Source organism: Magnolia sinica, chromosome 8, assembly GCF_029962835.1.
Source record: "Magnolia sinica isolate HGM2019 chromosome 8, MsV1, whole genome shotgun sequence".
Taxonomy (NCBI): Eukaryota; Viridiplantae; Streptophyta; class Magnoliopsida; order Magnoliales; family Magnoliaceae; genus Magnolia; species Magnolia sinica.
In genome coordinates, this window is record NC_080580.1 from 86,910,428 (window position 1) to 86,922,594 (window position 12,167).

A 12,167-nucleotide genomic window follows, 5' to 3' on the forward strand; every position below is an offset into this window, starting at 1 on the left:
TGTAGCAGGAGATATTGACTCCAGGAACTCCACATTGGGTAGATGCTTACTTTTATAAGGAGAGCAGTGTCATAGTAGTCCAAGTTACAAAACTGTATGGCCTTATCTATTACAAAGGCTCAATATATTGTAGTAACAGAAGTTAATTTATAAGGAAATGTTATGTATGAATAGATTCTTTTAAGAACTTAACTTGATGTAAGATAATTATATTATTTATTGTGACAATGAGAGTGTCATCTACCACAATAAAAATTATAGTCTCTATTTCAACTCCAAGCACATAAATTAATGTAAAGTATCAAAGGTATTAATTTGAGATGCTCTTGAAGAAAAGTTGTTACACCTTGAGAAGATTTATACTAACAAGAATGTTTATGATACAATGACCAAGGTCTTATTTAGAGAAAAGCATGAATTTGAGGAAGCACGACAAGTTTGAATGTGATGGAGCTTGGATCCGCCTAATATTTGGGGTGTCCTATTTTTACGATAGGATGACTCAACACTTAAAAGCCTGGACTCGACTAACCTGTAATTCGGTCCTGAGTTGAGTTGGGCGACTCAGCCAAGCTGGGCTGAATCTGACTAACTTGCCCGAGTCAGCAGTGACTTGTGTTGCGGAACCTGATCAGGTGCCACCAAGTCTGAGTTGACTTACACGATTCACATCAAAGTCGTCCTATAGGCGACCCAATTGAAAAGGTTGGATGAAATACAAATGCAACAGGTCGGCCTGACATGGAGTGTGTGTACTGACATGGGTGTGTACTAACAAGCTAACCCAAAAAAAAAAAAAAAAATGCAACAGGTCGGCCTGACATGGAGTGTGTGTACTGACATGGGTGTGTACTAACAAGCTAACCCAAAAAAAAAAAAAAATGCAACAGGTCGGCCTGCTCACACATTTCTGCCACTAGCTAGTTGCCAATTAGGCATAGCTAAACCATCATTGCTTCAAGATAACAGTTCCAATAGAGACTGGTCACCAGATGATGATTGGATTAGCCTGGGCCTATTTGGTTGGATATATTTTATGAAGACTGTAGTATATTTTATATTTTTTTACGCATTAATTACATACTACACACGGACATCAGCAGTGGAAAATGAGATGAATTCTGTGAATCACCACGATGTATATGTTTTATTTATGTTGTCCGTTCATTTGGCCAGATCATTCTAAGGTATACTTCCAAAAATGAGATAGGTCCAAAGGATAAGTGGACCACACCATGGGAAGAACATTTAAATGATTAGCCAATCTCCACTATTTTATGTAATATGGTCCATTTGATCTTCAACTTTGCCTCATTTTTTGGCCCATGCTGTAAAATGATCTATACTAATGAATGAATGGAGTGGATATAACACATATTTCATAGTGGGCCCACTAAGCTTTGGCTTCCAATTATCATGAAATGTGATGGGACAGCTCATCTTCCCTTTCAAACGCATGTCGGCATGTCGTGTTGATGTATGAATTTAATGTTAATTTGAGAGAAATTACGTGAAAATACATTTAATTACATCCAACCAAACGGGCCCTTAAAATCAGGTGTCCCACTTCCAAAGTTGGGAAATTCATCTCGGGGGCTTCAATGCCCTACATAAACCACAGTGGGCCCCACGCTCAAGAGATATAAAATAAACCTATTCTATAAACGTTGCTGGGATCCACCCTCAAGTAGATGCAACTAACCCTTAAATGATTAATACCTGCGTATCATCTATCACACTTTGCCGGAGTACAAAAAAATTCTCGTTAACCCACGGATTTCACGCCGGCGGCTCGTACTGTTTCTCCACTCCCACGCATTACAGATCTCTTCTAACTTCATACGCGTGTACAAGTCAGCTAATGCACACGCCACAGACGCCAGTGTGGCAGACAGGTGCAGTATCCAAGCTATCCATCTCAAGGGTACCACTATTTATCTTCCCTTTCCAAAGCAAACTGAACATATATACGGTAATGAACAAATCAGGTAGGCAAAAACAAACTGAACATATATACGGTAATGAACAAATCAACCAAATCTTTTTAACCGTCCGATTACTTCTAAAATCATGGCACACTTCCTCATTAGACCTTCTTTATTTTTTAGTATTAGCATCTACACAATGAATTCTACCTGATGGATGGCCTGGATATTTACGCTGTCAGCCACGTTGGCATATGTGGAGGCATGTGCGTTAGCGAACTTATACAGCGTCTGGGCTTATCAAAGCTCTCCAGCCTCCAGGACCTCATTTTGCCTCTGTCGCGATTCAGGGTCCATCTGTGTGTCACCGATCACAGGAGTCTACATGAAGAGTATTTGGATGATCAGAACCGTCCATAGTGTGGAACATATAGATTATATTGTATATATAATTACGGTGGAAGGATGATTTTGACCATCAGTAACTGTAGATACAGCCAACCTTTTGTAGAGTTCGGAAATGCCAACCGCTGTACCTGATTGCTCACTTTCCCACTGGTGCGGATTGTGTGTGCTGAAGGTACATGAGAATTTTGTGCCCTTCTTCTCATTTGTACATGTCATCATTGATGACATCAGCTCACAAACCGCACCCATTATCTCCCAACGAAATCGGATTGCGTACTAAGTTACTCAGTACGCTCTTATCGTACTGAGAAACTCTGTGGGGTTCACCGTGAATGTATGTAGTCTATCCACGCCGTCCATCCGTTTTTACATCTGATTTTAGTGGTTGAGACAAAAATTTAAGCATACTCAAAGATCAAGTGGAACATACCATAAGAAACAGTTGGAATAATGACTTCCACCATTGAAACCTTTCTAGGGCCCACAGTGATGTTTATTTCTCATCCAACCTGTCATAAGATCAAAAAGACATAGATGAAGGGAAACACAAATACAAGCTTGATCCAAAACTTCCGTGGCCCCCAAGATATTTTCAACAGTGGATGTTCAATTCACACTGTTTCCTATGGTGTGGTCCATTTGAGGTTTGAATATAATTCATTTTTATTCTAAATCCGTAAAATTATCTGGTAAAATGGATGGACGGAGTGGATAAAATACATAAATCACGGTGAACCCCACAGAGTTTACTCAGTACGCTTAGTGTACTGAGTTACTCAGTACGCAATCCGCTTCCCCTCCCAACCTTACACAACGCAACTTTCAACTCGTGGAAGATCTAGGTATCAAATCCACACCACCTATCGATTTTTTATGTGTGAAATTAACTTGAGCTTTGCTATGTTGTATTTCTTAGATTCACACCGTCCATTCATTTTTTGCATGTCATTATAAGATAAGAGCCTAAAAACAAGGAAAATACAAAGCTCAAGTGGACCCCACCAAAAGAAATAGTAGGAATTGAACGCCTACTGTTGAAACTTTATTAGGGCCACAGAAGTCTCTTATTAAGCTGATATTTGTGTTCTTCCTTCATTCAGGTCTTTTTTACTTCATAAACAGGATAGATGGCAAATAAACATCGCAGTTGGGGTTAGAAAGTTTTCAACGGTAGTTCGTTCAATCCCTACTAATTTATGTATTACGGTTCACTTTCGCTTTAAATGTGCTTCGTTTTGAGCTAATGCTCCGAGAATAATCTGAAAAAATCGATGAGTGGTGTGGATCTAACACATAAATTATAGTGACAGTGGGCTCAGAGAAATTCCACACGTGAACAGATGTAGTGTAGTGCATGGTCGATTCGAGAGGAAGAAAATCTGTGTTTGGTAGCAGGGCGAGGCTTCGCTGTATCCTCGAGGTGGGTTGGCCATCCACGCCGTCCATCCATATTGAAAGTTCAATTTAGGGCATGAACCCAAAACTGAAGCTGCTGACCACATCACAGGAAAACAGTCGTGATTGAATTCCCGCCGTTAAAAACTTCATTGATTCCACCGGAATTTGTATATGCCATCCAACCTGTTGATAAGGTCACAAATACCTAGACAAGAGATCACACAAATATCTTCTTCTTCCAAAGCTTTTGTTGCCCACGAGAAGTTTTAATGGTCAATTACCACTGTTTCCTGTGCTGTGGTCCATCTGAGATTTGGATCTGCCTCATTTTCTGGATCATGCCCTAAAGGAGCTTTTAATACGGATGGACGGCATGGATGTAGTCATATGCATCACTGTGGGCCCCACATTTGCTGATGTGGGTTGGAGGCTAGTAGAGACTGAAGAGGTAAATCGCAGGACACATGCCAACGTGGCGCAAGTATATGCAATCTGGACCAACGAGTAGGTGTACCGGAGAGTGTTCCCCATGTTATATCAAACCGATCTACCAACCATCAACGGCCTATATTCAAAACACGTGTGGAAACCCTAATGAGTAGCTCAGATTGGATGTTGGGACAGTGCACGTTCATGTAAAGCTCACTTGTATAAGCCCATACATCTGTGCCACATTTTCACACGTGCCATAATTCTGGTCTTTGATATTTCATTGTGGCTTGTGCAAATACTTTACCATTTATCATGTTAAGATAGTGACTCAGCCACCATCCATCACGCATCAATCCAGACCGTCCAAATTGTGGATACCAAAATGAATGGATCATATATAACCCAAAATCATGGAGCGGATGATCCTAACCATCTGACCTCAGCAATTGTATAGACACAGATTGGATGATCTTGATCATTTGATAAGTGTGATGACCAAGATTTGTAAGGTCCAGATCAAACATGGACGTCAGATGAATAGTCGACATTTAGGAGATGGTGGAAAATATCCAAACCAGCCTAACCCCACAGCCGCCAACGCGTACCTCCTGAATCCGGGGGCTGTAGCGGATTCATGAAGTCCTAAGGTCTGTGGGGCCTACCATGATATATGTTTTGTATCCACTCTGTCCATCCATTCCGAAAGCTCATTTTAGGACACCAACTCAAAAATGAGGCAGATCCAAAGTTCAGGTGGACCACACCATAGGAAACACCAGGGATAAAGATGCCCAACGTCGAAACGTGCCCACGTGATGTTTATATGCCATCCAAACCGTTCATAAGTAGATTCCGACCTGAATGTAGGTAAAACATAAATACCAGCTTGATCCAAAAATTCTGTTGCCCCCAAGAAGTTTTCAATGGTGGTCGTTTAATACTCACTATTTTCTTTGTGGTAGCTCACTTGAGTATTATATCTGCCTAAATTTTGTTCTCATGTCCTAAAATGAGCTCACGAAGCGGATGGACGGATTGGATATAAGACATACATCAAGATGGCCCCCACAGAGTGGTGTTGACTCTTAAACGGCACAAATGGCGTAGCTGTATAGCCATCCATACCGTCCAGGGTGAAACATGACCGAAGACTTCATAAGATAGCATTAACCAACTTACTTTTCCCTTCCAATTTAGGCTACTATTTTATTTTTAACTGTCCATTTCATAGGCCATTAACTGGGTGGTTAGTGTTGCTTGATCAGTATATTTTCAAACATATGCTCCATCCATGATGGGACCCATAAGTTGAATGGTTTAGATAGCAGTCAAAAAGTGCCACGTGTGAAAAGTATAAGTCAACACTTACGTATGACTCAAGCCCACTATCATCGCTCGCCCCTCGTGTGCATGTACTTATTTCACGTGAAGTCCGTGTCACCTTTTATCCTCCCCTGGAAAATTCATGATTCAAACCACCTCCACATTTTCTCCCATGCATACTTCCTTGGTATGTTCGGACGCGGATTAGCTACTGAAACCGACTGGAGCACGACTCCCTACTGAAGTGACGTCACCAAGTTCTGTGGACCTTTCTATGATGTATGTGTTGCATCCACACCGTCCATCCATTTGTAGAGAGCATTTTAGGGCATAAGTAATTAATGATTCATATCCAAAGCTCAAGTGGACCCCACCACAGAAAACAGTGGGACAGTGACATCCACCGTTGAAATTAACCTTCCCAGGCCTACCATGATATTCATTTGAGATACATGATATTTATTTGAGATCAAACCTGCCCTTGTGTTAACATAGATATGATAGAAGGAAAAACACAAATGTAAGCTTGATTGAAAATCTCTATAGACCCTAAAAAGTTTTCAATGGTAGGCATTCAGTCCCGCTATTTTCTGCACCTGGCCTTTGGATCTGACTCATTCTTTTGGTTCCCTAAAATGATCTCTTCAAATGTATGGACGGTGTGGTTACAACACATACATTAGGGTAGGGGCCACATAACTTGGTGACGTCACTTTAGTAGATAGTCTCGGTAGTGTCGTGTTCAGTAGCTAATCCACGTCCGGTATAATCAAACCGCTTTTCGTTTTCTCTCAGGGCGCGGATTGCGTACTGACAGTGTCAGTAGCGAGGTGGCTACTGACAGTGTTATGTGGACTTATCATTATATATGCGTCCTATCCACACCTTCCATCCATTATTTCAGATTATTTTATAACATGAGTCGAAAAATGAGGTAGATCCAGATCACATATAGACCACACCATAGGAAAGAATAATAATTGAACACTTACCGTTAAAAAACTTCTTAAGATTCACAAAAGTTTTGAATTAAGCTGATATTTGTGTTTCTCTTCATCCACACGTGTGTGACCTAATCAAAAGGTTGGATGACAAATAAACATTATAGTGAGCCCCAGGAAGTTTTTAATGGTGGGAATTTAATCTCCTCTATTTTCTTGTGGTGTGGACGACTCGAAATTTAGATCTCCCTCGTTTTTGGCATCATGCTCCATAATGATTTGGAAATATAGATGAACGGCTTGATAAAACACATATATATAATGAGGGGCCCACAGAGCACTGTCAGTAGCTACCTCTCTACTAACGGTGTAAGTACGTAATCCGGTCCTGTATCTCAGTGCTTTCTTTCTCATCTTCAGTCTCTATATAACATAGACAAACGCACAGCCACCTCTTAGGGCTCTCTCCATCTTCCCCCGTATATATAAACATGCACTGCCACCTATTCTCTTAGAGCTCTCTCTCTCTCTCTCTCTCTCTCTCTCTCTCTCTCTCTCTCTCTCTCTCTCTCTCTCCAACACTAAGTGGCCATAATGAACCACACCTCTACCCTCTCATCCTCAATCTCAGCCCTTCAATGGGTGGGCAAAAATGCAATCATCCCTACCCTCCCAAAGATCCTGTTGGACCCCACACACCCCACCACTCTACTCCTCCTACTTACCTCCCTCTTCTTCTTTCTCTACCACATCCAATCAAAAAATCCTAACAAAAAGCAAAATGTAGCCCCTCTCCCTCCTGGCCCACTGCCCTGGCCCATCATCGGCAGCCTCCCAGACCTCACCTGTAACAAGCCAGCTTTCCGTTGGATTTTATCCCTAATGAAGGAAATGAATACAAGCATTGCATGCATCCGTCTTGGCAACACTCACATAATCCCTGTAACATGTCCTGAGATAGGCCGTGAGTTCTTGAAAAAACAGGATGCAATCTTCGCATCCAGGCCACTCACAATGGGGACCGAGTACTCCAGCCGTCGATTCCTCTCCGTTGCAACCGCTCCTTCAGGTGACCAATGGAAGAAGATGAGACGTGTGGTGGCCTCTGAGATCTTAAGCCCGGCGAGACTCCGATGGCTACTTGATAAAAGGACCCAAGAAGCTGATAACCTTTTACATTACATCTACAACCAATGCAAAACCAACTCCACCGGTGCAGTCGTGGACGTTAGAGATGCTGTTCGGCAGTATAGTGGAAATGTCATAAGGAAGATGATGTTCAACAGGAGATATTTTGGGGTGGGCCGTGAGGATGGTGGGCCCGGCATAGAGGAAGAAGAACACGTCGAGGCTCTCTTCACTGTACTCTCTCTTCTCTACGCCTTCTCTGTCTCTGATTACATGCCTAAATTACGATGGCTGGATCTGGATGGCCATGAGAAGATCATGAAGAGGGCGATCAAGATCGTTAATAAGTATCATGATCCTATAATCGACGGTCGGATCAAGAAATGGAGAGGTGGCCAAGGTGGGGTCCACGAGAAGGAGGAGCCGGAGGACCTACTCGACCTTCTGATATCTGTGAAGGATGCTGATGGGAAGCCGTTGCTAACACCAGAAGAGATTAAAGCACAAACGGCGGTAAGATAATCACATCACTAAGTCGTTTATAGTCTTGAAAATGCATTTAACAACGCATGCATGCCAGACGTACGTTATAGCCCGGACCGGAATCCTGTGCGGGACCTGTTTTAAGCAGCGGGTCAAACACCCAAGCTTGTGGGACCCACCATGATGTGTATGTAAAATCCATTCCGTCCATCACGTTTTATCCACGATTCTAGAAACTTGGGAAAAATATCATCGAAATCCACGACTTAGATGAGCTATACACAGGGAAAAATGGAAAATGGAAAGCCAACCATAGGTTTGTTTGTGACACCAACATGATGTGTATCTTTCATCGTAGCCGTTAATCAGGTGTAACTTACCTGAATGAAGATAAAATACAGAAATCAACGTGATCTAAATATCAGCCGGGCCACACCGTGTGAACTTAGAGGTTTTAGGAGTTTTATATTGCACCCATTGGTGTGGCCCATCACAGATTTTTTTCAGGCTGATATTTTCTATGTATGGTTCAAAAATGGTTCTCTCCCGATGGACGAAGTGGATTTACTAATAAAACATGGTGGGCCCACAGAGATTGGTTGTTTTAGGTGTTGTAGATGATTCCAAGTACCTATACATGCTAGTGTAATTAAATGGTCAGATTTACTTATAAAACATTGGATCCCATACTTATACATAGGGAGCTGTTAAGAACCCTAAACACATCTACAGTCCAAATATTTTTACAATTTTAGAAAGTTCACACGATTCTACCGCATGATCAAGTGGAAAGCATTCTGACACGTGTCATGTATAATAAGATAACGTCACAAAAGGGCCCCATCAGCCTGCTCATTGTCTATGATCAAACGACAGGATTTGATTGGGTGTGATTGTAGATTGCTGATCTATGATGGCCCACTAAATGAAATAAAAAATAAAAAAATTGCAGATGGGATATGTGTCAAATATTCTCAACCGTCTATTTGATTGTCAACATCGAATTTGGGTCACTCTGAAAATCTCCTTTTTGAAATTTTCAAACTTTTCAGACGTATTTTATGGAACATTAATCCAAGGGTTAGGATCTTCCAATCTTGAATTTTTATTTTTATTTTTTTCTAATAGACCCACGTCAACACTACATCTTACCGTGTGAACGGTTTGGATCACTGAACAATGTCTCCATGTGTACATAATCACCCACATCCGAAAACTGTATGTTTGATGAGATCAGGACCATGTAATTCTTCCTATCATGTCTACTTGTTTTAGAAGAAATCTAGGAGTATCGAATCATTCCCTACCTAAACTTGATTGTTGCAGGATCTGATCTACGCATCGGTCGACAACCCATCAAATGCCGTCGAGTGGGCCATGGCTGAGATGATCAACCAACCAGATGTTCTCAAGAAAGCAGTGGAAGAGGTGGACAAGGTGGTGGGGAAAGAAAGACTCGTCCAAGAATCCGATTTTACTCATCTCAATTACATCAAGGCCTGTGCTCGCGAGGCGTTCCGGATCCATCCGATCGCACCGTTCAATCTCCCCCACGTGGCGACCGCTGATGCAACCGTCGCGGGCTACTTCATCCCAAAAGGCAGCCATGTGCTGCTGAGCCGGATCGGGCTGGGCCGCAACCCTAAGGTGTGGGATGACCCGCTCAAGTTCAAGCCAGAGCGCCACCTGAAGGATCCAACGGCTGAAGTCGAGCTCATGGAGACGGATCTACGGTTCATATCATTCAGCACGGGCCGACGTGGCTGCATGGGCGCCCCACTCGGATCGGCGATGACCGTCATGCTGCTGGCCAGGCTTCTTCAAGGATTCACTTGGAGCACGCCACCTGGCGAGCCACGTGCCGATCTTGCTGAGTCAGCAAATGATCTGTTTCTGGCTAGGACTCTACGTGTGCGTGCTGAGCCACGCTTGCCAGCGCACATGTATTTGGCACACTAGTGGGACCCTCTCATATATGAATTTTTCTTTTCTTTTTAGGTGTGTGAAAAAGAATACAAATAGTTGGGAGGTTTCTAGATGTTGATCAGCATCTTGTGGTGATCGGGTCCGTTCATCTGGTTGGGCCCACTGTGAATGGGCCCCTAGCTAAAAATACTTACTGATATTACATTTTCATAATAGATGCAAAAGATGGCTAAAAGATTTGTTTCGTATTTCAACGCATTTTTTTTACCGATGGGGTGTTGGTGGAGATTTTTCCACATGGTCTATTTACGGTGAACCCTCTTGATAAATGGCCCCAAGTTATGAATGGATTCTGGAGAGGTTTCAAGATGTTGATTGACATCTTGTGGCTTCCCGTGTGGTGACCGAGACTGTCACCTGGTTGGGTAATTTTACGAATTTAAGGATTTGTAATTTCTATAAAATAATATAAGAAATCGAAAATATTAAGGATAAATTAAGGCACGTGTGATCATATGTCTTTAAAACGTTATTCATACATTTTCAAAATAATTTAGAGGCAAATAGCTTATAAGATACGATGAGTCTGTATGCGGTTTAACGTTCAGCAAACACGAATAAATTACTAATGGATGTGTAAGTAGTTTGCTGGTAAAAAAAAAAAAATCTCAAATCAAAGATAAAGTCAAAAAAAAAATTGTTGGCTTACCCCACTACATTGGTCTATTTCTTGAGGGCTTGCTGACTAATGGCTAAGGTCCATATTAAACCTTGGTGGCTGATCAAAGAACATTGAGTTGTTGCTGATTGGTTCATGTGAGAAAGTAGTTCGAGTTGTTGGTGATGGTCTAATGAACCATCAAAGTCTTATTTATATAAGCTAGGGTTGTTGGACGTTTTAGTCGTTGGTCATAATTTTAAATGATTGTTTCTATCTATTGGTGAGAAACTAGTCATTATTTAGCAATTTCTGACAGTTTTATGTGGGAACTCCAATTGTATGCTAGCCGTTTAGACTCAGTGGCTAGCTATTTCTAACTGTTGGGCTAGCCACATGTAACAATTTTTGCATGGTTTGGAGTTACACCACCTCTTAAATGGCTAGTTCTAACCCCTATATAAGTCAAATAGGTCGCTTTATGAAGGATCACCAAGCTAGATTTAAAGAGGTATTCCATTATTGACCTGGAACTGTTACACAGATTTGTACACAATGACAACCTCAGCAATATCACGGCATATGATTGTTAGGTACTTCATATACCTACCCTATGAAAACATGCAAGTCCCATTAACCTCGGGCACAAATATGGCAATGATCAATTTTTAGAATATCTAGCATCTGTTATGTGTAAATGCTTTGACTGGCCGTAAATACAATGATCTCAAACATCACTACAAATGCTTTCAAGAATATGTAAATTAGTTGCGTTATCCGGCGAACGTACACCGACTGCACTTCATTGCAAAGTATACTTGTAAAGTCAAGTCGGAATTTTCACACTAATCCAACATAGAGTGTAACAGAGTTTCAACCAAATATATAATCAAATTGATGGGGGAGTATTTCCTATGATTGGCTTGGAAATAGCAAATGCTTCAAAGATGAGCTTATTTTCCGAACGTATGAAAAGCTCGTAAAGAGTGAAGAATGATCAAAGTCATTCACCTCATACATAATTTCATTTAAAATGTTCCCACCATATTCAATTTTCACATTAACCTCATTAAAAGGCTAAAGCATGCGCCTTTAAGATATATCATAAGTTGATATGGTCATGACTTTAAGATATATCATAAGTTGATATGGTCATACATATGACTGGATTCAGCAGTGATGACATCTTTAAGTTCTATCAAGGGGTTGATAGCGGAGATTATTAAGAGTTCAAATCAAAATCGTAAAAATCAGAAATATTAGAAATTGCAACACTGATTTTCATCTCTATCATCTTATAGACAAAACATGTCATAAAAGCCTTGTTTTCTAATATTTGTCAAAATCTAATCAACCCCTTTTTCCTTTTTTATTTTCATTTAAAAAGACTTAAACTACACATTATCATTCATTAACAAATAAAACCAAAATATCATAATTCAATTTTAAGTTAATCTGTTGAAAAAAAAAAAAATCAAATTTAAATGCTAATAAGGCCTTCGTTGAACAACTGACCTCAAGTTCTCACCATCTTTTGTTTCTTCT

The 12,167-nt window shown here is 41.0% G+C and overlaps 1 protein-coding gene across 1 annotated transcript; it reads left to right on the plus strand.

Moving 5' to 3' along the window:
- Positions 1-6,906: 6,906 nt before the first annotated feature.
- LOC131253594 (phenylalanine N-monooxygenase-like) lies at positions 6,907-10,202 on the plus strand. The gene is made up of 2 exons (XM_058254649.1): positions 6,907-8,068; positions 9,365-10,202. The coding sequence occupies exons 1-2, from the start codon at positions 7,022-7,024 to the stop codon at positions 9,995-9,997; spliced, it is 1,680 nt and encodes a 559-aa protein (XP_058110632.1). The 5' UTR covers positions 6,907-7,021; the 3' UTR covers positions 9,998-10,202.
- The last annotated feature ends 1,965 nt before the right edge of the window (positions 10,203-12,167 follow it).

What these genes read in the sequence shown, in the direction of transcription:
- LOC131253594 (XM_058254649.1), top strand. Translation starts at nt 7,022, where the DNA reads ATGAACCACACCTCTACCCTCTCATCCTCAATCTCAGCCCTTCAATGG. An exon ending in AGATTAAAGCACAAACGGCG is followed by an intron (nt 8,069 to 9,364) that starts GTAAGATAATCA and finishes TGATTGTTGCAG; the next exon opens with GATCTGATCTACGCATCGGT.